At 44.8% G+C, this 27,798-nt stretch overlaps 2 protein-coding genes across 4 annotated transcripts in view; one reads left to right on the top strand and one right to left on the bottom strand.

The window, feature by feature from the left end:
* The window catches only part of LOC137535620 (oocyte zinc finger protein XlCOF7.1-like), a 66,356-nt gene extending 53,616 nt beyond the window's left edge, over positions 1–12,740 (bottom strand). Inside the window, exons 1-2 of one of the 2 annotated variants that reach the window (XM_068257479.1) lie at positions 12,674–12,740; positions 11,354–11,437 (exon numbers count right to left, since the gene is read on the bottom strand). In XM_068257479.1, coding sequence (XP_068113580.1) covers positions 11,354–11,437; positions 12,674–12,718 — 129 coding nt within the window. In that variant the 5' untranslated portion in view covers positions 12,719–12,740. Of the gene's footprint in view, positions 1–11,353; positions 11,438–11,534; positions 11,576–12,673 lie in introns of those variants that run through there. The other variant, XM_068257480.1, reaches the window with a different exon arrangement.
* A 444-nt stretch (positions 12,741–13,184) lies between these two features.
* Positions 13,185–27,798, top strand: part of LOC137535633 (oocyte zinc finger protein XlCOF7.1-like) — an 87,644-nt gene continuing 73,030 nt past the window's right edge. The window contains exons 1-2 of one of the 2 annotated variants that reach the window (XM_068257492.1): positions 13,185–13,292; positions 25,705–25,804. In XM_068257492.1, the coding sequence (XP_068113593.1) occupies positions 25,730–25,804 (75 nt within the window). In that variant the 5' untranslated portion in view covers positions 13,185–13,292; positions 25,705–25,729. Of the gene's footprint in view, positions 13,293–25,684; positions 25,805–27,798 lie in introns of both variants that reach the window. The other variant, XM_068257491.1, reaches the window with a different exon arrangement.

The following is a 27,798-nucleotide window of genomic DNA, read 5'->3' as shown; positions in this document are numbered from 1 at the left end:
TGCGTATCTCACAGTATAAAACAGCAGCTAGGATAGCCACAACTGGTAGCTCTCTGGAGATAGCAAGGACGCTAAGGGCTGCCCGACTACTGGTCGAAGCGGCGTTCTCCAGCCAATGACGTTCAAACAACGCGGTAACGTTTATTTTTCCCTTTTATTTCGGCAACCTGTCTTGTGTGTATCTTTGTAAACTCTTAATTGTGTAACTTTTTTTTTTTTTTGTAATCTTTTGTATATATTATGTTCTGCATTGTTCCACGTTTTCCTGGAATAATTGTGAGAAAACACGGAAAGGCAGCCGCTTGCTCTCAGAGCAGAGCGGCTGCCCCCGCGTCCGGCATGGCGGCGCAGCATAGGGAAGCCGTCGCATGCCACGTGAACTGCGGAGAAGCCGCCGCGGGCAGTGCGGCGGCTCCCGCAGCAGGCAGAGACAGGGATGGTGGAGCTGGGACTCGTAGTTCCTCGAGGTTTAGGGTAACGCGCGCGCGCGCACTGAGTCAGGGAATTTATGCCAGCAAGAAATGAATCAGCTGACCAGGTTGGTCAGCTGACCCTGGCTCCACTCCTGATTGGTCCAGCACTTGCTGGAGAGGTTCAGGTGTATATATACTGCCAGCTGTTCAGTTGCTGGTTGTCTGGCGTTGCGAACACATACGTGGGAGCACTCAGACCTGTAGTCAGATCCTTAAGTGTGCCGGGACCAGCTGGAGCTGTAATCCTACACTTAGCTAGATTCTGTTGATAGCTAAAGTACTAGTTTGATTGTGATTATCTGTTATGACTTTTTGCCTGCCTGACTATCCTCCTGAACTCTGATCTTGTACCTTGCTATTCTGATACTCTGTTGCCGAACCCCGGCTCGTCCTTAGACTCTGCTTCTGCCTCCTGATCTTGTACCTCGATATTTCTGATACCCCGTTGCCGAACCCTGCCTGTACCTAGACTCCGCCTCTGCCTTCTGAATCTGTACTTTATCTGTCCGTGTGTTTACGACCTGGCTTGTCCGACCTCGAGAACCGACCTCACTATTGGAGGCGGTTCCCCGTCCTGTTAGTGACACTTCCTCCTGAGTGTCACTTTCAGACAATCCTTCCTACTGTCAGTCTGACTCCTCCCGCCTTGGAGAGCTCAGGTCTTCGGAAGGAATCTGTGCAGTACTCCTTGCTGCACTGAGGCTTAGTCCTCTAGTGTTACTGTTACACCAAACACTACACTCTACTCAGGTGAACAGAGGTTAGCTAGTATATCGGATTATCGGTGATACTGCAGATCACTTATAATCTGGTATATTTCTGTATTCCCGGTGATACTGCAGATCACCGGTAATCAGATTCTCTCTGTGCTTCACCGATCATTACAATAATAATTCGTTATTTAATAAGCTTGACTTCTGCTGTACTAAACTAACACTCATTGTCAGGAACCGGCCCGCGGCACGTCTGCGTATACGGTTCTCGACTGCGGGTTTGACCAGATCAAGCGGGGAGCAGCCTTATTCAAGCTACAAACAAGGCTGGGACCCCTCGAACACTTCCCACTGCCACCACTAGCCGTTGCTAGACACTTCCACTCAGCTGTCGAGTGCTCAACACGCAATCTGCGTTTTCGTATTTGGGTCAGCTTTGCGCTTTAGGCCGAATACGAGAACGCCACGCACACACACACAGTTTGCAATCTTACACTGTAGTGAAGCAAAACCACTAACAGTCGTTCCAAACGATACTGTTAGCCTTCCCACTCGGCTGTCGAGCACAGAAGTGCCCCATACACACAATGCAATTACACTCTCATACGGTAGTGTCGCTCAATCATACAATCAGGCATGAACTTATACACGGTTACACTTCAGTCTCTTCTAGGCTATGAGTGTTAGTTTAGTACAGCAGAAGTCAAGCTTATTAAATAATATTTTAGTATTCCAGGAAAAACGTGGAACAATGCAGAACAGAATATATACAAACGATTACAAAAAACAAAGTAAAAAGTTACAAAGATTAGAAGTTACAAAGATACACACCAAGCAATTTGCTTACCAAAATACAGGGATCCAGATAGAAGAACCTTGGACTTTTGTGGACGGACACAATTCTGGTTAGACCAGGAGTCCACTAGCTTGGGCCAGGAGACCAGCTGCCGCTACCGTCAGGAGGGGACTGATTTGAGGTATCTGTCCCCTGGTTTTTATAATGAAATATTCGCCTCGAGGCTGTAAGCCTGTGTGGACGGGGGGGGGGGGGGGGGGGAACTAGATTTAATTACATCCTCAGTCATAATTGGATTTCCAGAGATCCACATGTGAAAAATGTACTATAGCCCACATTACATGAAAAGATTTCCCTAGTCCAAGTTACAGGTGACAACCCCATTGTTGACCGTATTTCCTAGCTGATCAAAGATAAGGATATAGTTTGCACCTCCACCAATAATTTAATTTCCTCACAACGAAATAGTGTTTAACACACAGGAGGCTCTTCCTGGCTAGTCTAGAGTTCTTGACAATGCTTTAACAGCCTTCATCAACCGAAGTGGTAAATGTTTCAGTTGTCAATGACTTCCAAGCTTCCACTCCAGAGAAGGTAGATCAAAACCCTTCACTTCTGCCATTGTCTAATTAACCAATGTCTTTGCTGGAGGCTAACACCCCAGCTCTATTCACTGAAGTCCCTTTAGATGCAAATGTAGTACAGCCAGATGACCATCGCTTCAAAGCAGAATACACATGTAAGATATAGCAGACAGAAAAATGACAGAAATATGTTCCTGTATTCCCTAATATCATCAGCACCTCAATATATCACCACACTCATAGCCTAGAAAAGACTGGAGTGTAACTAAGTACATGCCTGATTGTATGATTGAGCGACACTACCGTATAAGATTGTAATTGCATTGTGTGTGGGGCGTTTGTCATACATTGGCCTAAAGCGCGCAGCTGACCCAACGTACGAAAACGCCAGTGCGAGTAGCGACAGCAGAGTGGCTAACAGTATCGTTCGGAACGACTGTTAGTGGTTTTGCTTCACTACAGTGTAAGATTGCAACTGTGTGTGTGTGCGTTGTGCGTGGCGTTCCCGTATTCGGCCTAAAGCGCAAAGCTGGCCCGAATACGAAACGTGGATTGCGCTGAGCACTCGACAGCAGAGCGGACGAGTCTAGCAAACCGCTAGTGGTGGCAGTGAGAAGTGTTCTGAGGGGTCACAGCCTTGTTTGTAGCTTGAATAAGGCGGCTCCCCGCTTGATCTGGTCAAACCCGCAGTCGGGAACCGTATACGCAGGCGTGCCGCAGGCCGGTTCCTGACACGGACGGCGGAGCGGATGTACAGTGGAATGCGCGGACTGTATTTTAAGCAGATGCACATTTCCTGTCCGCTTTAAGTCACGACCAAACCTTATTGATCCCCTTTATTGGCAAATGGAGTACTCAAGGAAAATTTTCAAACAAATCTGAAAGTGACGGACATGAACCAGTTATGCCATTGGGGGGCAGTATATCTACGCTCTGCAGGACTTAATTTGCTGCACAGGGGCGTCGATATTCGTCTACTGCTGCAAATGGCTGCTGCGCGCTTGCATGCTCGCCATGTTCTTGCCGGCGCCCGTTACCCCGGAGATCAGTGAGTGGGAATGCAGTGCCCATTCACCGATCTAAGTGCCGGTGTCAACGATCCCCGGCATCAAGGAGATGCTTGGCGCACTATGGTGCAGTTTCTCCTTCAAGCCGGAAGTGCGCCGTGGTGAGGCTTGCAACGCGACCAATAGGTCGTGTGCAAGCTCTTTGAAACGCAGGGCGGACTGCGGCATTATGGGTAATTAACCCCTCAGCATCCAGCCGCACATCTGCAGCAATTACAGCTCATTTGAATCACCAGTATTCACTCGTGATTACCCGTGAGAGCACCGTTGATTGTTAGTACCAGGCATGGTCGGAAGAGCCCATTTCCGTTTCTGAGACAATTCCGCATACCGTCATACAGAAATTCCGCTACCGTTTCATTCCGATGGTTTTCCGAAGCTGTTCCGCGGAATTCCGATGTATTCGGAATTCCGTCGGAAACATTTTAAAATCCCTCCTCCTTCTCCTCCTCCTCCTCCGTGTGTAGTAGGTCTCTGTCTTACCCACTAGACCATCAGCCACACTACATGCTAAAGCTGGCCTAGCATCATTGTACCATACTACCATTATGATCAATTCAATAGAAAAAGTAGCATGATTAAGGATTTGTACTTTTGAAAAGCCAGATAGCATACCATAGCTGGGATTAGAACCCAGGACTCAGTGTGTAGTAGGTATCTGTCTTACCCTCTAGACCATGAACCACACTACATGCTAAAGCTGGCCTAGCATAAACCATACTACCATTATGATCAGTTCAATTGAAAAAGTAGCATGTTTAAGGATTTGTACTTTTTGAAAAGCATGTAGTGTGGCTGATGGTTCTAGAGGGTAAGACAGATACCTACTACACACTGTGTCCTGGGTTTAAATCCCAGCTATGGTATATAAGCTGTTTTGAAAATCTGCAATTCCCTACTTGATTATTTAAGAGGATGGATGGATGGATGGAGGGGGGAGAGAGGAGAGAGAGAGAGAGAGAGAGAGAGAGAGAGAGAGAGAGAGAGAGAGAGAGAGAGAGAGAGAGAGAGAGAGAGGAGAGAGGAGAGAGAGAGAGAGAGAGAGAGAGAGAGAGAGAGAGAGAGAGAGAGAGAGAGAGAGAGAGAGAGAGAGAGAGAGATTTTTTTGGGTGTTATTCCGGAAAGTTCCGTTGGAATTATAAAATTTCCGCGGAATTCCGTTAAGAGGTATAGGAATTCCGTTCCAACCACCGGAATTAGCTAATTCCGGCCGGAATCACGGAATTAATAATTCCGCGGAATTTTCCAACCATCCCTAGTTAGTACGCGGCAGGAAAAAAATGCATGAGGACATCTTGTGGCCAAATAATAAAATTACACCTACCACCTACATACAATTGTTTTAAATAAAGACATATATACCATTAAAATTAATCCCTTACCTCCATCACTCTTCCATAGTTACCCCCCCCCCCCCCCCCCCAAAAAAAAGACACACACACACACACACACACACATATATATTATATATATATATATATATATATATATATATATATATATATACAGGATCTTCTCCGAAAATTAGCATATTGTGATAAAGTTCATTATTTTCTGTAATGTACTGATAAACATTAGTCTTTCATATATTTTAGATTCAAATACACACAACTGAAGTCGTTCAAGCCTTTTATTGTTTTAATATTGATGATTTTGGCATACAGCTCATGAAAACCCCAAATTCCTATCTCAAAAAATTAGCATATTTCATCCGACCAATAAAAGAAAAGTGTTTTTAAAACAAAAAAAGTCAACCTTCAAATAATTATGTTCAGTTATGCACTCAGTACTTGGTCGGGAATCCTTTTGCAGAAATGACTGCTTCAATGCGGCGTGGCATGGAGGCAATCAGCCTGTGGCACTGCTCAGGTGTTATGGAGGCCCAGGATGCTTCCATAGCGGCCTTAAGCTCTTCCAGAGTGTTGGTCTTGCGTCTCTCAACTTCCTCTTCACAATATGCCACAGATTCTCTATGGGGTTCAGGTCAGGAGAGTTGGCAGCCCAATTGAGCACAGTAATACCATGGTCAGTAAACCATTTACCAGTGGTTTTTTGGCACTGTGAGCAGGTGCCAGGTCGTGCTGAAAAATGAAATCTTCATCTCCATAAGCTTCTCTGCAAAAGGATTCCCGACCAACTGAACATAATTATTTGAAGGTTGACTTTTTTTGTTTTAAAAACACTTTTCTTTTATTGGTCGGATGAAATATGCTAATTTTTTGAGATAGGAAATTTGGGTTTTCATGAGCTGTATGCCAAAATCATCAATATTAAAACAATATAAGGCTTAAACTACTTCAGTTGTGTGTATTTGAATCTAAAATATATGAAAGTCTAATGTTTATCAGTACATTACAGAAAATAATGCACTTTATCACAATATACTAATTTTTTGAGAAGATCATGTATATATATATATATATATATATATATATATATATATATATATATATATATATATATACACATATATATTTACAATTACAAAAAAAATACATTATTGGTTACCTTAGGGACTGAACTTGTTTAATTTGTATGTCATGGGGGTATATTACTTTTTATTTTTGCAATTATGGACTTGTAATTAGTGTTGGACGCAAAACAGAAAAACACACACCTTTATTTCCAAATAAAATGTTATAGCCATACATTGTGCATTAACCGGGACAAATGGGCAAATAAAAAGTGTGGGTTTTATCCACAGTAGAATGTTTTACTTTAAATCTATAACGATTGAAGATTGAGAAATAAAGATTGTTTTTATTTTTTTCTAATTATTCCAGTTTCAATAAAATAATTCTTAGCAAAATGTACCACCCAAAGAAAGCCGAATTAGTGGTGAAAATAATATAAATCATTTTGTTGTGATAAGCAGTGAGAAAGGTATTGGCGAATGAATGGGAGGAGCACTGAAAGGTGAAAATTACTCTGGTCCAGAAGGGGAAAATCCCCTTAGTATGAAAGCGGTTAAAGATAATGTTTATAAATGTGCCAAAGTGCTGATAAGCATAGTGTCATGTGACCTCCCAAAATCCCCCTCACCTCTCCAGTCACCTGTGTGTTATATTACTAGAGATAAGAGTGATGTCATGTGACCTCCCAGAATCCCCCTCACCTCTCCGGTCACCTGTGTGTTATATTACTAGAGATAAGAGTGACATCATGTGACCTCCCAGAATCCCCCTCACCTCTCCGGTCACCTGTGTGTTATATTACTAGAGATAAGAGTGACGTCATGTGACCACCCAGAATCCCCCTCACCTCTCCAGTCACCTGTGTTTTATATTACTAGAGATAAGAGTGATGTCATGTGACCTCCCAGAATCCCCCTCACCTCTCCGGCCACCTGTGTGTTATATAACTAGAGATAAGAGTGATGTCATGTGACCTCCCAGAATCCCCCTCACCTCTCCCGTCACCTGTGTGTTATATTACTAGAGATAAGAGTGACGTCATGTGACCTCCCAGAATCCCCCTCACCTCTCCAGTCACCTGTGTGTTATATTACTAGAGATAAGAGTGACGTCATGTGACCTCCCAGAATCCCCCTCACCTCTCCAGTCACCTGTGTGTTATATTACTAGAGATAAGAGTGACGCCATGTGACCTCCCAGAATCCCCTCACCTCTGCAGTCACCTGTGTGTTATATTACTAGAGATAAGAGCGATGTCATGTGACCTCCCAGAATCCTCCTCACCTCTCCAGTCACCTGTGTGTTATATTACTAGAGAGAAGAGTGACGTCATGTAACCTCCCAGAATCCCTCTCACCTCTCCGGTCACCAGTGTGTTATATTACTAGAGATAAGAGTGACGTCATGTGACCTCCCAGAATCCCCCTCACCTCTCCCGTCACCTGTGTTATATTACTAGAGATAAGAGTGACGTCATGTGACCTTCCAGAATCCTCCTCATCTCTCCGGTCACCTGTGTGGTTCATTACTAGAGATAAGAGTAATGTCATGTGACCTCCCAGAATCCCCCTCACCTCTCCGGTCACCTGTGTGTTATATTACTAGAGATAAGAGTGATGTCATGTGACCTCCCAGAATCCCCCTCACCTCTCCAGTCACCTGTGTGCTATATTACTAGAGATAAGAGTGATGTCATGTGACCTCCCAGAATCCCCCTCACCTCTCCAGTCACCTGTGTGTTATATTACTAGAGATAAGAGTGATGTCATGTGACCTCCCAGAATCCCCCTCACCTCTCCAGTCACCTGTGTGTTATATTACTAGAGATAAGAGTGATGTCATGTGACCTCCCAGAATCCCCCTCACCTCTCCAGTCACCTGTGTGCTATATTACTAGAGATAAGAGTGATGTGATGTGACCTCCCAGAATCCCCCTTACCTCTCCAGTCACCTGTGTTATATTACTAGAGATAAGAGTGATGTCATGTGACCTCCCAGAATCCCCCTCACCTCTCCGGTCACCTGTGTGATATATTACTAGAGATAAGAGTGATGTCATGTGACCTCCCAGAATCCCCCTCACCTCTCCAGTCACCTGTGTGTTATATTACTAGAGATAAGAGTGACGTCATGTGACCTCCCAAAATCCCCCTCACCTCTCCAGTCACCTGTGTGCTATATTACTAGAGATAAGAGTGATGTGACCTCCCAGAATCCCCCTCACCTCTCCAGTCACCTGTGTTATATTACTAGAGATAAGAGTGATGTCATGTGACCTCCCAGAATCCCCCTCACCTCTCCGGTCACCTGTGTGATATATTACTAGAGATAAGAGTGACGTGATGTGACCTCCCAGAATCCCCCTCACCTCTCCAGTCCCCTGTGTGTTATATTACTAGAGATAAGAGTGATGTCATGTGACCTCCCAGAATCCTCCTCACCTCTCCGGTCACCTGTGTGTTATACTACTAGAGATAAGAGTGATGTCATGTGACCTCCCAGAATCCTCCTCACCTCTCCGGTCACCTGTGTGTTATATTACTAGAGATAAGAGTGACGTCATGTGACCTCCCAGAATCCTCCTCACCTCTCCAGTCACCTGTGTGTTATATTACTAGAGATAAGAGTGATGTCATGTGACCTCCCAGAATCCCCCTCACCTGTGTGTTATATTACTAGAGATAAGAGTGATGTCATGTGACCTCCCAGAATCCTCCTCACCTCTCCGGTCACCTGTGTGTTATATTACTAGAGATAAGAGTGATGTCATGTGACCTCCCAGAATTCCCCTCACCTCTCCAGTCACCTGTGTGTTATATTACTAGAGATAAGAGTGATGTCATGTGACCTCCCAGAATCCCCCTCACCTGTGTGTTATATTACTAAAGATAAGAGTGATGTCATGTGACCTCCCAGAATCCTCCTCACCTCTCCGGTCACCTGTGTGTTATATTACTAGAGATAAGAGTGACGTCATGTGACCTCCCAGAATCCCCCTCACCTCTCCGGTCACCTGTGTTATATTACTAGAGATAAGAGTGACGTCATGTGACCTCCCAGAATACTCCTCACCTCTCCGGTCACCTGTGTGTTATATTACTAGAGATAAGAGTGATGTCATGTGACCTCCCAGAATACTCCTCACCTCTCCAGTCACCTGTGTGTTATATTACTAGAGATAAGAGTGACGTCATGTGACCTCCCAGAATCCCCCTCACCTCTCCGGTCACCTGTGTGTTATATTACTAGAGAGAAGAGTGATGTCATGTGACCTCCCAGAATCCCCCATACCTCTCCGGTCACCTGTGTGTTATATTACTAGAGATAAGAGTGATGTCATGTGACCTCCCAGAATCCCCCTCACCTCTCCAATCACCTGTGTGTTATATTACTAGAGATAAGAGTGATGTCATGTGACCTCCCAGAATCCCCCTCACCTCTCCAGTCACCTGTGTGTTATATTACTAGAGATAAGAGTGACGTCATGTGACCTCCCAGAATCCCCCTCACCTCTCCAGTCACCTGTGTGCTATATTACTAGAGATAAGAGTGATGTGACCTCCCAGAATCCCCCTCACCTCTCCAGTCACCTGTGTTATATTACTAGAGATAAGAGTGATGTCATGTGACCTCCCAGAATCCCCCTCACCTCTCCGGTCACCTGTGTGATATATTACTAGAGATAAGAGTGACGTCATGTGACCTCCCAGAATCCCCCTCACCTCTCCGGTCCCCTGTGTGTTATATTACTAGAGATAAGAGTGATGTCATGTGACCTCCCAGAATCCTCCTCACCTCTCCGGTCACCTGTGTGTTATACTACTAGAGATAAGAGTGATGTCATGTGACCTCCCAGAATCCTCCTCACCTCTCCGGTCACCTGTGTGTTATATTACTAGAGATAAGAGTGACGTCATGTGACCTCCCAGAATCCTCCTCACCTCTCCGGTCACCTGTGTGTTATATTACTAGAGATAAGAGTGATGTCATGTGACCTCCCAGAATCTCCCTCACCTGTGTGTTATATTACTAGAGATAAGAGTGATGTCATGTGACCTCCCAGAATCCTCCTCACCTCTCCGGTCACCTGTGTGTTATATTACTAGAGATAAGAGTGATGTCATGTGACCTCCCAGAATCCCCCTCACCTGTGTGTTATATTACTAGAGATAAGAGTGATGTCATGTGACCTCCCAGAATACTCCTCACCTCTCCGGTCACCTGTGTGTTATATTACTAGAGATAAGAGTGACGTCATGTGACCTCCCAGAATACTCCTCACCTCTCCAGTCCCCTGTGTGTTATATTACTAGAGATAAGAGTGACGTCATGTGACCTCCCAGAATCCCCCTTACCTCTCCGGTCACCTGTGTGTTATATTACTAGAGAGAAGAGTGATGTCATGTGACCTCCCAGAATCCCCCATACCTCTCCGGTCACCCGTGTGTTATATTACTAGAGATAAGAGTGATGTCATGTGACCTCCCAGAATCCCCCATACCTCTCCGGTCACCTGTGTGTTATATTACTAGAGATAAGAGTGATGTCATGTGACCTCCCAGAATCCCCCTCACCTCTCCAATCACCTGTGTGTTATATTACTAGAGATAAGAGTGATGTCATGTGACCTCCCAGAATCCTCCTCACCTCTCCGGTCACCTGTATGTTATATTACTAGAGATAAGAGTGACGTCATGTGACCTCCCAGAATCCCCCCTCACCTCTCCAGTCACCTGTGTGTTATATTACTAGAGATAAGAGTGACGTCATGTGACCTCCCAGAATCCCCCCTCACCTCTCTGGCCACCTGTGTGTTATATTACTAGAGATAAGAGTGATGTCATGTGACCTCCCGGAATCCCCCTCACCTCTCCAGTCACCTGTGTGTTATATTACTAGAGATAAGAGTGATGTCATGTGACCTCCCAGAATCCCCCTCACCTCTCCAGTCACCTGTGTGTTATATTACTAGAGATAAGAGTGACGTCATGTGACCTCCCGGAATCCCCCTCACCTCTCCGGTCACCTGTGTGTTATATTACTAGAGATAAGAGTGATGTCATGTGACCTCCCAGAATCCTCCTCACCTCTCCGGTCACCTGTGTGTTATATTACTAGAGATAAGAGTGATGTCATGTGACCTCCCAGAATCCTCCTCACCTCTCCAGTCACCTGTGTGTTATATTACTAGAGATAAGAGTGATGTCATGTGACCTCCCAGAATCCCCCTCACCTCTCCAGTCACCTGTGTGTTATATTACTAGAGATAAGAGTGATGTCATGTGACCTCCCAGAATCCCCCTCACCTCTCCGGTTAGCAGGTAGATCATCTCTAGGGTTATCCGTAGTAATTTCCCCATTGGAACATCCTCCATGTTGGTGGCTCCTTCCTGGGAATAGAGGTAATACTGAATACTGTTCATAATAAAGTCTCCCCTCCTGGGGACAGATGTGTCAGTAACTCAACCTCCAATCCTATTGGCTTACAGTGATCATACGGTCGGCTCCTGACCGGCTCACAGGGCTCTGACGTCTTAGAGACAGCAGAGGGGATGGCCTGAGGCTGCTGACCGGCTCACAGGGCTCTGCCGTCACTGGCTGCTCCTCTCTCTCACTCCTCCAATGGCTGCTCCTCCGTCACTCCTCCCCACTGGCTGCTCCTCTCTGTTGCTCCTCCCCACTGGCTGCTCCTCTCTGTCGCTCCTCCCCACTGGCTGCTCCTCTCTGTCACTCCTTCACTGGCTGCTCCTCTCTGTCACTCCTCCACTGGCTGCTCCTCTCTGTCACTCCTCCACTGGCTGCTCCTCTCTGTCACTCCTCCCACTGGCTGCTCCTCTCTGTCACTCCTCCCACTGGCTGCTCCTCTCTGTCGCTCCTCCCCACTGGCTGCTCCTCTCTGTTGCTCCTCCCCACTGGCTGCTCCTCTCTGTCGCTCCTCCCCACTGGCTGCTCCTCTCTGTCACTCCTTCACTGGCTGCTCCTCTCTGTCACTCCTCCACTGGCTGCTCCTCTCTGTCACTCCTCCACTGGCTGCTCCTCTCTGTCACTCCTCCCACTGGCTGCTCCTCTCTGTCACTCCTCCCACTGGCTGCTCCTCTCTGTCACTCCTTCACTGGCTGCTCCTCTCTGTCACTCCTCCTCTCCCTGTTCCTCCCTGTCACTCCTCCTCTCCCTGCTCCTCTCTGTCACTCCTCCTCTCCCTGCTCCTCCCTGTCACTCCCCCTCTCCCTGCTCCTCTCTGTCACTCCTCCACTGGCTGCTCCTCCCTGTCACTCCCCCTCTCCCTGCTCCTCTCTGTCACTCCTCCACTGGCTGCTCCTACCTGTCACTCCTCCTCTCCCTGCTCCTCCCTGTTACTCCTCCTCTCCCTGCTCCTCTCTGTGATAGCCTACCCCCCCCCCCCCCCCCCCCCAGCACTGTCCAAGCTACATGTGGCTGATACTACAGGGAGAATAGGAAGATGGACAATAATAATAATGATGAGAGGCTGTAGACACCCCCCCCCCCCATCTCTGGGGCCCCCACACCTCTCCTCCCCCATCCCCCAGCACTGTACTGGCTGCATGGGGCTGGTATTGGGGTAAGTTAGATGGATAGTAAGGAATCTATAAGGATAAAGACATTACCTCCTCCTCCTCCTCCAGCATTTGGCCAGTCCAGTCATCAGACATCCCGCGGGGGCTTCTGGGAGTCGCTGCTTTCTGTCCCCAGACCACAAGAAAATGTCTCCTCTATTTCCTGCTGCAGTACATGAACATGGCCGCCAGGTGTCAGTGTTACCTCAGCACAGCGGCTCTGGCATATGGAGGCTGCAGTACAGGAGTTTGGCCACCAGATGGCAGTGTTACACCAGCACAGCGGCTCTGGAATATGGAGGCTGCAGTGCAGGAGTTTGGTCGCCAGGTGTCAGTGTTATATCAGCACAGCGGTTCTGGTATATGGAGGCTGCAGTACAGGAGTTTGGCCGCCAGATGTCAGTGTTATCCCAGCACAGCGGCCCTGGAATATGGAGGCTGCAGTGCAGGAGTTTGGCCGCCAGGTGTCAGTGTTACCTCAGCACAGCGGCTCTGGTATATGAAGGCTGCAGTACAGGAGTTTAGCCACCAGATGTCAGTGTTACACCAGCACAGAGGGCTCCGGGAATATGGCGGCTGCAGCCTATCAGGGAGAGAAGCTCGTCCTCTAGTGACCAACGGCTCAAACTAACCTGAGCGCTTCCCGGCTTCCCTTCCCGAGAGCAGAGAGGTAACTGCAGCAACCCCCATTATCGCCTCTATAACCCCTATATAATCCTATATAACACTACTGTGTCCTATATACCCCATTATATCCTATTTACCCCCATTATATCCTATATAACACTACTGTACCCTATATACCCCCCTTATCTCCTATATCACCCCATTATATCCTATATACCCCCATTATATTTTATATAACCTCCATTATATCCTATATAACCCCCATTATATCCTATATAACACTACTGTACCCTATATACTCCCCTTATCTCCTATATCACCCCATTATATCCTATATACCCCCATTATATCCTATATAACCCCATTATATCCTATATAACCCCATTATATCCTATATAACCTCCATTATATCCTATATAACACTACTGTACCCTATATACCCCCATTATATCCTGTATACCCCCATTATATCCTATATACCCCCATTATATCCTATATACCCCCATTATATCCTATATACCCCATTATATCCTATATACCCCATTATATCCTATATACCCCCATTATATCCTATATACCCCCATTATATCCTATATACCCCCATTATATCCTATATACCCCATTATATCCTATATACCCCCATTATATCCTATATCACCTCCATTATATCCTATATCACCTCCATTATATCCTATATCACCCCATTATATCCTATATCACCCCATTGTACCCTATATCACCCCATTGTACCCTATATCACCCCAATATATCCTATATCACCCCATTATATCCTATATCACCCCATTGTACCCTATATCACCCCATTGTACCCTATATCACCCCATTATATCCTATATCACCCCATTATATCCTATATCACCCCATTATATCCTATATAACCTCCATTATATCCTATATAACCTCCATTATATCCTATATAACCTCCATTATATCCTATATCACCCCCATTATATCCTATATCACCCCATTATATCCTATATAACCCCATTGTACCCTATATCACCCCAATATATCCTATATCACCCCATTATATCCTATATCACCCCATTATATCCTATATCACCCCATTATATCCTATATCACCCCATTATATCCTATATCACCCCATTATATCCTATATCACCCCATTATATCCTATATCACCCCATTGTATCCTATATCACCCCATTGTATCCTATATCACCCCATTGTATCCTATATCACCCCATTGTATCCTATATCACCCCATTGTATCCTATATCACCCCATTATATCCTATATCACCCCATTATATCCTATATCACCCCATTATATCCTATATCACCCAATTATATCCTATATAACCTCATTATATCCTATATCACCCCATTATAGGCTATATAACCCCATTATATCCTATATAACACTACTGTACCCTATATCACCCCATTATATCCTATATCACCCCATTATATCCTATATCACCCCATTATATCCTATATATCCTCATGTCCTACCATATTATTATTATGTATTTATATAGCACTGACATCTTCTGCAGCACATTACAGAGTACATAGTCATGTCACTGACTGTCCTCAGAGGAGCTCACACTCTAATCCTACCATAGTCATAGTCTAATGTCCTACCATATTTTTAATATTATGTATTTATATAGCACTGACATCTTCTGCAGCACATTACAGAGTACATAGTCATGTCACTGACTGTCCCCAGAGGAGCTCACACTCTAATCCTACCATAGTCATAGTCTAATGTCCTACCATATTATTATTATTATGTATTTATATAGCACTGACATCTTCTGCAGCACATTAGAGTACATAGTCCTGTCACTGACTGTCCTCATAGGAGCTCACACTCTAATCCTACCATAGTCATAGTGTAATGTCCTACCATATTATTATTATGTATTTATATAACACTGACATCTTCTGCAGCACATTACAGAGTACATAGTCATGTCACTGACTGTCCTCAGAGGAGCTCACACTCTAATCCTACCATAGTCATAGTCTAATGTCCTACCATATTATTATGTATTTATATAGCACTGACATCTTCTGCAGCACATTACAGAGTACATAGTCATGTCACTGACTGTCCTCAGAGGAGCTCACAATCTAATCCTACCATAGTCATAGTGTAATGTCCCACCATATTATTATTATGTATTTATATAGCACCAGGGCTGTGGAGTCGGAGTCGGGTGTCGTGGAGTCGGGCAATTTTGGGTGCCTGGAGTCGGAGTCAGGAAAAAATGCACCGACTCCGACTCCTAATGAATTTGTAACTGTAATTAAAATAGAAAATATGATAAAATGTTCTATTTCTCAGATAATAGTCATTAAAAATAATGTATATATACAGTAATAGCTGTGCTTAGTCCACAAAAATGAAATAAACCAATCAAAATTAGTTACTTGTGCTGCTTCAATAAAGCAGTCCCTGTATTTTTAAGGTCAGATATACACAACTGATTGTGACTGTATATATGATGTGTACACAAGAATCTCTTATATATACTAAATAACATCTATGCTGTAAGAATAAAGCCTGATGTGTAGCTGTGTCACTAATAGAGATGGTCAACGAGATGGAAATAATTCTGCATTGATGCTGATTTATGCAAATGTATGCACTCTCTTTGCTGATGAAATCAAATAATGTGATATGTTATTAAAATTTGGTTTGGTGACTACAAATTAAAGGGAACCAGAGAGGAACGGGGGGTGAAAAAAGAAACAGATTTTATACATACCGGGGGCTTCTTCCAGCCCCATAAGCCTGAATCGCTCCCACGCCGCCATCCTCAGCTTCCTGGATCCGCCGGTACCGGACCCGTCACTTCCGGCGGACGCGGCCAATTGTCCGCATCACAGGGGCTCCCTCCATACATGTACGCATGCGGCTGCGCAGTTAACAGCCACATGCGTATCTGTATGGGGAGAGTACCCTGTGATGCGGAGAATTGGCCGCGTCCGCCGGCCGACTTGCCGACTCGCGGCAATGACGGGACCCGGTGGCGGCTGATGCAGGCAGCGGAGGAGTGCGACGTGGGAGCGATCCGTGCGTATGGGGCTGGAGGAAGCCCCAGGTATGTATATTGCATCCTCTCTGGTTCCCTTTAAAGGGTAACTGAGACTGATGAAAAGTAAAGTTTTATACATACCTGGGGCTTCCTCCAGCCCCCTTCAGGCTAATCAGTCCCTCGCTGTTCTCCACCACCCGGATCTTCTGCTATGAGTCCTGGTAATTCAGCCAGTCAGCGCTGTCCGGCCGCATGCCGCTCCCACAGCCAGGAACATTCTGCACCTGCGCAATAGTGCTGTACAGGTGTAGTATGCTCCTGGCGGCGGAGTGTGCATGCGCACTACGCCAGACTGGCTCAAGTACCTGGACTTATAGCAGAAGATGCAGGTGACGAAGGAGGACAGCGAGGGACTGATTAGCCTGAAGGTGGCTGGAGGAAGCCCCAGGTATGTATAAAACTTTAATTTCATCTGTCTCAGGTTTACTTTGTTACGCAGTAGTACTATACTCTACATATGCACTCTCCACAGAGCTGCAGGGAATCCACTGAGAATGCTGTGCACATTGAGCACAGAGGTGTTGTCTGTTTACAATCTCCTCATTCCCCTGCAGAGTACCTGCACATCATTCTTACATGCACCCACACTTACATTGCCTAGGGCCTGATAGATGTTCTTTGTTCCGGTTTGTACCTTTTACAAGTACTCTTACCAAGGACTAGTTTTAGTCTAAAGGGAATAAATATATTAGTCTACATATCTTTCTCACTTCAGTTGTCTTGTAAAATTCCTAAGCGTTGGCAGTTAGACGAATTTCATGTTACATATTTTTAATCAACAAAATTGTAATATGCAAATTAGGAGTCGTGGAGTCGGAGTCGGTGGAATCCTAAACTGAGGAGTCGGAGTCGGTGGATTTTTGGACGGACTCCACAGCCCTGTATAGCACTGACATCTCCTGCAGCACTTTACAGAGTACATAGTCATGTCACTGCCTGTCCTCAGAGGAGCTCACACTCTAATCCTACCATAGTCATAGTCTAATGCCCTACCATATTATTACTATGTATTTATATAGCAGTGACATCTTCTGCAGCACATTACAGAGTACATAGTCATGTCACTGACTGTCCCCAGAGGAGCTCACACTCTAATCCTACCATAGTCCTAGTCTAATGTCCTACCATATCATTATTATTATGTATTTATATAGCACTGACATCTTCTGCAGCACATTACAGAGTACATAGTCATGTCACTGACTGCCCTCAGAGAAGCTCACACTCTAATCCTACCATAGTCATAGTGTAATGTCCTACCATATTATTATTATGTATTTATATAGCACTACCATCTTCTGCAGCACATTACAGAGTACATAGTCATGTCACTGACTGTCCTCAGGGGAGCTCACAATCTAATCCTACCATAGTCATAGTCTAATGTCCTACCATATTATTATTATGTATTTATATAGCACTGACATCTCCAGCAGCACATTACATAGTACATAGTCATGTCACTGAGTGTCCTCAGAGCTCACACTCTAATCCTACGATAGTCATAGTCTAATGTCCTACCATATTATTATTATGTATTTATATAGCACTGACATCTTCTGCAGCATATTACAGAGTACATAGTCATGTCACTGACTGTCCTCAGAGGGGCTCACACACTAATCCTACCATAGTCATAGTGTAATGTCCTACCATATTATTATTATGTATTTATATAGCACTGACATCTTCTGCAGCACATTACAGAGTACATAGTCATGTCACAGACTATCCTCAGAGGAGCTCACAATCTAATCCTACCATAGTCATAGTCTAATGTCCTACCATATTATTATTATGTATTTATATAGCACTGACATCTCCTGTAGCACATTACAGAGTACATAGTCATGTCACTGACTGTCCTCAGAGGAGCTCACAATCTAATCCTACCATAGTCATAGTCTAATGTCCTACCATATTATTATTATGTATTTATTTAGCACTGACATCTTCTGCAGCACATTACAGAGTACATAGTCATGTCACTGGCTGTCCTCAGAGGAGCTCACAATCTAATTGCTTCCATAGTTGTATATCTATCACAGTCTAGGGCCAACTTTTGGGGAAGCCAAATTATCTCACTGACTCTGGTCACTCTGTTCATTTTCAGTCTCTTGTTTTTGAGTCTCATAATTAATTTTATTTGTCAGTGGCTGGATGGTGTACTGGGTAAGGGCTCTGCCTCTGACACAGGAGACCAGGGTTCGAATCTCTGCTCCTCCGGTTCAGTAAGCTGCACCTATTCAGTAGGAGACCTTAGGCAAGTCTCCCTATCACTGCTAACTGCTAGCGTGCCCTAGTGGCTGCAGCTCTGGCGCTTTGAGTCCGACAGGAGAGAAGCGCGATATAAATGTTCCTTTTTTGTTTATAAGGAGACATACTACTATCCTCTCTGATGTAGGAGACGACACCCACAAGCTGTTGGGTACATTCATGCGGGTCTCCACAGGAAGTGAATTTATTCATGAAATGCGTCACCCCAGTTGCTCCGCCCCTTTATTTACATGACTCCTGCTAATTAATGCTGATCTAAATGATACTATAGAGCATTGATTGCTAACCTTGGCACTCCAGCTGTGGTGGAACTTACAGTGACCAGATTTTTCTGGGTTCAACCTGGGGGGGGGGGGGGGGTTGGGGGCTGGCGCCTGTGGCGTGCGGTGTCGGAAAATGGGCATGGCCTTGGCATTGTATGGGCGGAGCTAACGTAATGATGTAACAGCGAGGCCTAAGAAAGCAGTGTTTCCGCCATGATGTGGTGAAACGAGGATTCGCATCATGGGTGTGCACAGGGCTGTGGAGTCGGAGTCGTGGAGTCGGGCAATTTTGGGTGCCTAGATTCGGAGTCGGGGAAAAATGCACCGACTCCTAATGAATTTGTAACTGTAATTAAAATAGAAAATATGATAAAATGTTCTATTTCTCAGATAATAGTCATTAAAAATAATCTAGTCGGTGGAATCCTAAACTGAGGAGTCGGAGTCGGTGGATTTTTGGACTGACTCCACAGCCCTGGGTGTGCAGAAACTGTGTGATGCTAATAGTATACCATAACCACAAAGCAGCAAACATAGCCAACTATGACCATTAAATAATAAATGCAGCAACAGTTACCCCGGACACCAGAAAATAAACGCAATGTGGGCAACATGTCAGCACAAAATAAACGCAATGTGGGCAACATTTCAGCAGGAAATAAACGCAATGTGGGCAACATGTCAGCACAAAATAGACGCAATGTGGGCAACATTTCAGCAGGAAATAAACGCAATGTGGGCAACATGTCAGCACAAAATAGACGCAATGTGGGCAACATTTCAGCAGGAAATAAACGCAATGTGGGCAACATTTCAGCACAAAATAGACGCAATGTGGGCAACATTTCAGCAGGAAATAAACGCAATGGACCAGATAATGTATCAAATGTGCAGGTTCAAGAACATTTGGGAAATAGCGATCACAACATGATAACGTTTGATCTGGTGACTGATAGGCCACGGGGCAGCGGGACCACTAAAACTATGAATTTTAGAAAAGCAAAGTTCAAACAAATTAGGCAGGCACTAAGTTTGGTGAACTGGGATAATGTACTACAAGGGGAGGACACTGAAGGGAAATGGCAAGCTTTTAAACGTATTCTCAATCAATATTGTAGTATGTATATCCCATATGGAAACAAAATGTCTAGGAATAAAAAAAGGCCTCTATGGATGAATAGAAAGGTTAAAGATAAAATGAAGAGGAAAAAGAATGCCTATAAGGTCCTAAAACAGGAGGGGACAGAGGCTGCACTAAGCAATTATAAGGAGTGCAATAAAAATTGTAAAAAAGAAATTAGGCAGGCAAAGATCGAAGCTGAAAATCAAATCGCTAAGGATATCAAATCTAACCCAAAAAAGTTTTACAAGTACATCAACTCTAAAAAAAGAAAGGTTGACTGTATAGGACTCCTAAAGGATGAGGGTGGGAACTCAATGGTGGATGACCAAGGTAAGGCAGAGTTATTAAATGCTTTCTTTGCTTCTGTCTTCACAAAGGAAACAACACTGTGTTGCAAATTACAGAGGCAGAAGAGTCTTAATCTTCTAACTGTAATATTAAATACTTAAAGTGAACCTTAAGTGAACAAAATAAATTGAATTTTACTCACCTGGGGCTTACCTCAGCCCCCTGCAGCTGATCTGTGCCCACAACGAGTCGCTCTGATGCTCCGAGTCCCGCCGGCGGCCACTTCCGGTTTCGCCGGAAGCAACAAAATTGACACGTGGGATGGAAGGTCTCGCTTATCAAGAAAGATTAGATAAACTGGGTTTATTTAGTCTAGAGAAAAGACGCCTTAGAGGAGATCTAATTAACATGTATAAATACATCAGAGGGCAATATAATAGCTTGGCGGATGAGCTTTTTGTCCATAGGCCTTCACAAAGGACTAGAGGACATGATCTGCGCATGGAGGAAAAACGTTTTAGCCATTTATTTAGGAAAGGGTTCTTTACAGTAAGAGTGATTAAGATGTGGAATGCATTGCCACAGGAAGTCGTTATGGCAAACTCTATACCTGCATTTAAAGGGGGCCTAGATACTTTCCTTTGGTTGAAAGACATCCATGGCTATAATTACTAGGTAATGCCTAATGATGTTGATCCAGGGATTTTATCTGATTGCCATCTGGAGTCGGGAAGGAATTTTTCCCTTTAGGGGCTAATTGTACCATGCCTTGTGGGGTTTTTTCGCCTTCCTCTGGATCAACAGGGGTATGTGGGGGACGGGCTGGAGTTGTACTTTGTACTGGTTGAACTCGATGGACGTATGTCTTTTTTCAACCAAAATAACTATGTAACTGTAATGTGGGCGACATTTCAGCAGGAAATAAACGCAATGTGGGCAACATTTCAGCAGGAAATAAACGCAATGTGGGCAACATTTCACCTGCAAAAAAAAAAGAATTTACTCACCTGACAGAAGTCCCCTCACCCGGCCGGCCTCTGGCGCACAGCTCCCTCAACGATCCTCCTGCTGAAATCTCCCGTGCTGAATGGAATAGCAAGGCTACGGGAAGATGGCGCCCAAAGCCCTGTACTGGGGACACAAATAGTCTCCAGGACAGGGCTTCGGACACCATCTTCCCGTAGCCCTGCTCTGCCTGCCGGAGACTATGCAGGCTGGAGCGGGGATGCAGGGTATTAACTGGCAGGGCGTCTATTAGACGACGTGGCCAGTTATGCAATCAAACAGTGGCCAGAGTCCCAAGGCCGGGACATACCACGGCTAAAAGTGGGACGTTTCCCAGGACCTAGCGCAGCCTGGGGCAGGGGACCCCAAATCCGGCTAAAGCAGGACGTCTAGTCACCAAATGGAACTACAAGTCCCATGAGGCATTGCAATACTCTGACAGCTCTAAGCATAAATCTGGGGAGGCAGAGGCGTGATGGGATTTGTAGTGTTGTCACAGCTGGAGTGCCAAGCTTAGCCATCACACTATATATATATATGTGTGTGTGTGTGTGTGTATATATATATATATATATATATATATATATATATATATATATATATATATATATATATATATATATATATATATATATATATATATATATATATATATATATATATATATATATATATATATATATATATATACGTGTGTGTGTGTGTATGTATGTATGTATGTATGTATGTACAGTGGAGGAAATAATTATTTGACCCCTCACTGATTTTGTAAGTTTGTCCAATGACAATGAAAAGTCTCAGAACAGTATCATTTCAATGGTAGGTTTATTTTAACAGTGGCAGATAGCACATCAAAAGGAAAATCGAAAAAATAACCTTAAATAAAAGATAGCAACTGATTTGCATTTCATTGAGTGAAATAAGTTTTTCTTATAACTTTTCTCTAACAATAAAAGACTTAATACTTAGTGGAAAAACCCTTGTTTGCAAGCACAGAGGTCAAACGTTTCTTGTAATTGATGACCAAGTTTGCACACATTTTAGGAGGAATGTTGGTCCACTCCTCTTTGCAGATCATCTCTAAATCCCTAAGGTTTCCAGGCTGTTGAGGAGAAAGTTTTGTTGCTGTTGTTCTGTCGGCTCTCTACGTTAAGGATAAAGTGTTGTTGTTGTTGTTGTTGTTCTGTCAGCTCTCTACGTTGAGGATAAAGTTTTGCTGTTGTTCTGTCGGCTCTCTACGTTGAGGATAAAGTGTTGTTGTTGTTGTTGTTCTGTCGGCTCTCTACGTTGAGGATAAAGTTTTGCTGTTGTTCTGTCGGCTCTCTACGTTGAGGATAAAGTGTTGTTGTGGTTCTGTCAGCTCTCTACGTTGAGGATAAAGTGTTGCTGTTGTTCTGTCGGCTCTCTAGGTTGAGGATAAAGTTTTGTTGTTGTTGTTCTGTCGGCTCTCTACGTTGAGGAGAAAGTTTTGCTGTTGTTCTGTCGGCTCTCTACGTTGAGGAGAAAGTTTTGCTGTTGTTGTTGTTCTGTCGGCTCTCTACGTTGAGGATAAAGTTTTGCTGTTGTTGTTGTTCTGTCGGCTCTCTACGTTGAGGATAAAGTTTTGTTGTTGTTGTTCTGTCGGCTCTCTACATTGAGGATAAAGTTTTGTTGTTGTTGTTGTTCTGTCGGCTCTCTACGTTGAGGATAAAGTGTTGCTGTTGTTCTGTCGGCTCTCTAGGTTGAGGATAAAGTTTTGTTGTTGTTGTTCTGTCGGCTCTCTACGTTGAGGATAAAGTTTTGCTGTTGTTCTGTCGGCTCTCTACGTTGAGGAGAAAGTTTTGCTGTTGTTGTTGTTCTGTCGGCTCTCTACGTTGAGGATAAAGTTTTGTTGTTGTTGTTCTGTCGGCTCTCTACGTTGAGGATAAAGTTTTGTTGTTGTTGTTCTGTCGGCTCTCTACATTGAGGATAAAGTTTTGTTGTTGTTGTTGTTCTGTCGGCTCTCTACGTTGAGGATAAAGTGTTGTTGTTGTTCTGTCGGCTCTCTACGTTGAGGATACAGTTTTGCTGTTGTTCTGTCGGCTCTCTACGTTGAGGATAAAGTTTTGCTGTTCTGTCGGCTCTCTACGTTGAGGATAAAGTGTTGTTGTTGTTCTGTCGGCTCTCTACGTTGAGGATAAAGTTTTGTTGTTGTTGTTCTGTCGGCTCTCTACGTTGAGGATAAAGTTTTGTTGTTGTTGTTGTTCTGTCGGCTCTCTACGTTGAGGATAAAGTTTTGCTGTTCTGTCGGCTCTCTACGTTGAGGATAAAGTGTTGTTGTTGTTCTGTCGGCTCTCTACGTTGAGGATACAGTTTTGCTGTTGTTCTGTCGGCTCTCTACGTTGAGGATAAAGTTTTGCTGTTCTGTCGGCTCTCTACGTTGAGGATAAAGTGTTGTTGTTGTTCTGTCGGCTCTCTACGTTGAGGATAAAGTTTTGTTGTTGTTGTTCTGTCGGCTCTCTACGTTGAGGATACAGTTTTGTTGTTGTTGTTGTTCTGTCGGCTCTCTACGTTGAGGATAAAGTTTTGCTGTTGTTGTTGTTCTGTCGGCTCTCTACGTTGAGGATAAAGTTTTGCTGTTGTTGTTGTTCTGTCGGCTCTCTACGTTGAGGATAAAGTTTTGTTGTTGTTGTTCTGTCGGCTCTCTACGTTGAGGATAAAGTTTTGTTGTTGTTGTTCTGTCGGCTCTCTACGTTGAGGATAAAGTTTTGTTGCTGTTGTTCTGTCGGCTCTCTACGTTGAGGATACAGTTTTGCTGTTGTTCTGTCGGCTCTCTACATTGAGGATAAAGTTTTGTTGTTGTTCTGTCGGCTCTCTACATTGAGGATAAAGTTTTGTTGCTGTTGTTCTGTCGGCTCTCTACGTTGAGGATACAGTTTTGCTGTTGTTCTGTCGGCTCTCTACGTTGAGGATAAAGTGTTGTTGTTGTTGTTCTGTCGGCTCTCTACGTTGAGGATAAAGTTTTGTTGCTGTTGTTCTGTCGGCTCTCTACGTTGAGGATACAGTTTTGCTGTTGTTCTGTCGGCTCTCTACGTTGAGGATAAAGTGTTGTTGTTGTTGTTCTGTCGGCTCTCTACATTGAGGATAAAGTTTTGTTGTTGTTCTGTCGGCTCTCTACGTTGAGGAGAAAGTTTTGCTGTTGTTCTGTCGGCTCTCTACGTTAAGGATAAAGTTTTGCTGTTCTGTCGGCTCTCTACGTTAAGGATACAGTTTTGCTGTTGTTCTGTCGGCTCTCTACGTTGAGGATAACGTTTTGCTGTTGTTCTGTCGGCTCTCTACGTTGAGGATACAGTTTTGCTGTTGTTCTGTCGGCTCTCTACGTTGAGGATACAGTTTTGCTGTTGTTCTTTCGGCTCTCTACGTTGAGGATACAGTTTTGCTGTTGTTCTGTCGGCTCTCTACGTTGAGGATAAAGTGTTGTTGTTGTTGTTGTTCTGTCGGCTCTCTACGTTGAGGATAAAGTTTTGCTGTTCTGTCGGCTCTCTACGTTGAGGATAAAGTTTTGTTGTTGTTCTGTCGGCTCTCTAGGTTGAGGATAAAGTTTTGCTGTTGTTCTGTCAGCTCTCTACGTTGAGGATACAGTTTTGCTGTTGTTCTGTCGGCTCTCTACATTGAGGATAAAGTTTTGTTGTTGTTGTTCTGACGGCTCTCTACGTTGAGGATAAAGTTTTGCTGTTGTTCTGTCGGCTCTCTACGTTTAGGCCGGTTTCACACTATGAACTGGCGGCAGTGATGCAGTGCGTCGCTTCCACCGCACCGCTACATACAGGCCTTCAGAGAATACCGCATTACTATGCAGTATTCCCCATTGGGCATTGGGCCACGCAGGAAGTGACATGCACTTGCAGTCTCCTGCGTCGGGGAATGCGGAAGTGCATGGGAGCGTATTGTGAAATTCCACTTTCGCGCATGCACGCTGCAACATGGCGTTGGTCGTTTTTTTTAAAAATCCCCGCGTTGTCATAGACTAACACGACTTCCAGGCTGACGCAGATTGCCACAAGTCCGGGAGAAGACATGTGGGAACGTAGTTCTGGACCAGCGTTAGCGGTGTGGTGAAAACATGACTTCCATTGCGTTTAACATGGCAGTATGACAGTCTCCATAGACTTTCATTGCCTGGCGGTGGGCTGCGGTAAAAATACCACCTCGCCGGTGTGAAAGGGCCCTGAGGGTAACATGGTGTCGTTGTTCTGTCTGCTCTCTTCTTTGAGGGTAAAGTTTTGTGACTACATACTCATTTTCAGATGTCATTTCTCTTAGTTTCATTAGTTATAGACCCCTCCTTATTACACCTGATACTGTCATCTTCACTGATAGTTGTCCTGTAACTGTTTATACCTTTGTATTGTTGAATAATACATGTTTAGGTCGCATCTGTCTACTGCAGAGATACTGCCAAGCCTTGTACAAAGATGGAGGAACGCAATGAGACCACCCAAAGGATACTCAACATTACCCTGGAGATCATCTACCTGCTGACCGGAGAGGTGAGGGGGATTCTGGGAGGTCACATAACATCACTCTTATCTCTAGTAATATAACACACAGGGGACCGGAGAGGTGAGGAGGATTCTGGGAGGTCACATGACATCACTCTTATCTCTAGTAATATAACACAGGTGACCGGAGAGGTGAGGGGGATTCTGGGTGGTCACATGACGTCACTCTTATCTCTAGTAACATAACACACCGGTGACCGGAGAGGTGAGGGGGATTCTGGGAGGTCACATGACATCACTCTTCTCTCTAGTAATATCACACACAGGTGACAGGAGAGGTGAGGGGGATTCTGGGAGGTCACATGACATCACTCTTATCTCTAGTAATATAACACACAGGTGACCGGAGAGGTGAGGAGGATTCTGGGAGGTCACATGACATCACTCTTCTCTCTAGTAATATAACACACAGGTGACCGGAGAGGTGAGGGGGATTCTGGGAGGTCACATGACATCACTCTTATCTCTAGTAATATAACACACAGGTGACTGGAGAGGTGAGGAGGATTCTGGGAGGTCACATGACATCACTCTTATCTCTAGTAATATAACACACAGGTGACCGGAGAGGTGAGGAGGATTCTGGGAGGTCACATGACGTCACTCTTATCTCTAGTAATATAACACACAGGTGACTGGAGAGGTGAGGGGGATTCTGGGAGGTCACATAACATCACTCTTATCTCTAGTAATATAACACAGGTGACCGGAGAGGTGACATGGATCTGGGAGGTCACATGATATCACTCTTATCTCTACTAATATAACACACAGGTGACCGGAGAGGTGAGGGGGATTCTGGGAGGTCACATGACGTCACTCTTATCTCTAGTAATATAACACACAGGTGACCGGAGAGGTGAGGGGGATTCTGGGAGGTCACATGACCTCACTCTTATCTCTAGTAATATAACACACAGGTGACCGGAGAGGTGAGGGGGATTCTGGGAGGTCACATGACATCACTCTTATCTCTAGTAATATAACACAGGTGACCGGAGAGGTGACATGGATCTGGGAGGTCACATGATATCACTCTTATCTCTAGTAATATAACACACAGGTGACCGGAGAGGTGAGGGGGATTCTGGGAGGTCACATGACGTCACTCTTATCTCTAGTAATATAACACACAGGTGACCAGAGAGGTGAGGAGGATTCTGGGAGGTCACATGACATAACTGTGACGCCTTCAGAAATCTTTCCTACTAGGTAATCTACTATATCATTAATAAATAAATTGAAGAGCACTGGACCCAGAACAGACCCCTGTGGGACCCCACTGCTAACAGTCTCCCATTTTGAGTACGATCCATTGACCACAACTCTTTGTTTTCTGCCCATTAGCCAGTTCCCTATCCATGAACACAGACTCTTCCCCAGTCCTTGCATCCTCAACTTTTACACCAGACTTCTGTGGGGAACAGTGTTGAAGGCCTTTGCAAAGTCCAAGTATATCACATCTACAGCATTCCCAATATCCATATTAGCATTCACTACCTCATAAAAGCTGAGCATGTTAGTCAAACAGGACCTGTCTTTAGTAAACTCATGTTGATGCTGAGAAATAAGATTATTTTCTACTATGAAGTCTTGTATAGTATCTGTAAGGAAGGATTCCCCCTGGGGGGTAGTTACCTCGGGTGTGGAAAGCCTTCTGTCTGCCAGCCCAATCCACTGCGCACTCCGACCAACACAGCAAGACAACAGAGAATTTATCTGCTGCGCACAGCCATACTAGTGGCTTCCTGCTCAGGCAGAAATAGCCGATCAGGTCTGCTCTACAGCACAGGCGTGAGGAGCAGCCGTTACTAGTGGCTTCCTGCTCATGCTCAGGCAGAAATAGCCGATCAGGTCTGCTCTACAGCACAGGTGTGAGGAGCAGGCGTACTAGTGGCTTCCTGCTCAGGCAGAAATAGCCGATCAGGTCTGCTCTACAGCACAGGTGTGAGGAGCAGGCGTACTAGTGGCTTCCTGCTCAG

The sequence above is a fragment of the Hyperolius riggenbachi genome, chromosome 10 (assembly GCF_040937935.1).
Source record: "Hyperolius riggenbachi isolate aHypRig1 chromosome 10, aHypRig1.pri, whole genome shotgun sequence".
In the NCBI taxonomy this organism is placed as follows: domain Eukaryota; kingdom Metazoa; phylum Chordata; class Amphibia; order Anura; family Hyperoliidae; genus Hyperolius; species Hyperolius riggenbachi.
Note: the sequence above shows the minus strand (reverse complement) of the source record. Positions and strands in the feature narration are given on the sequence as shown.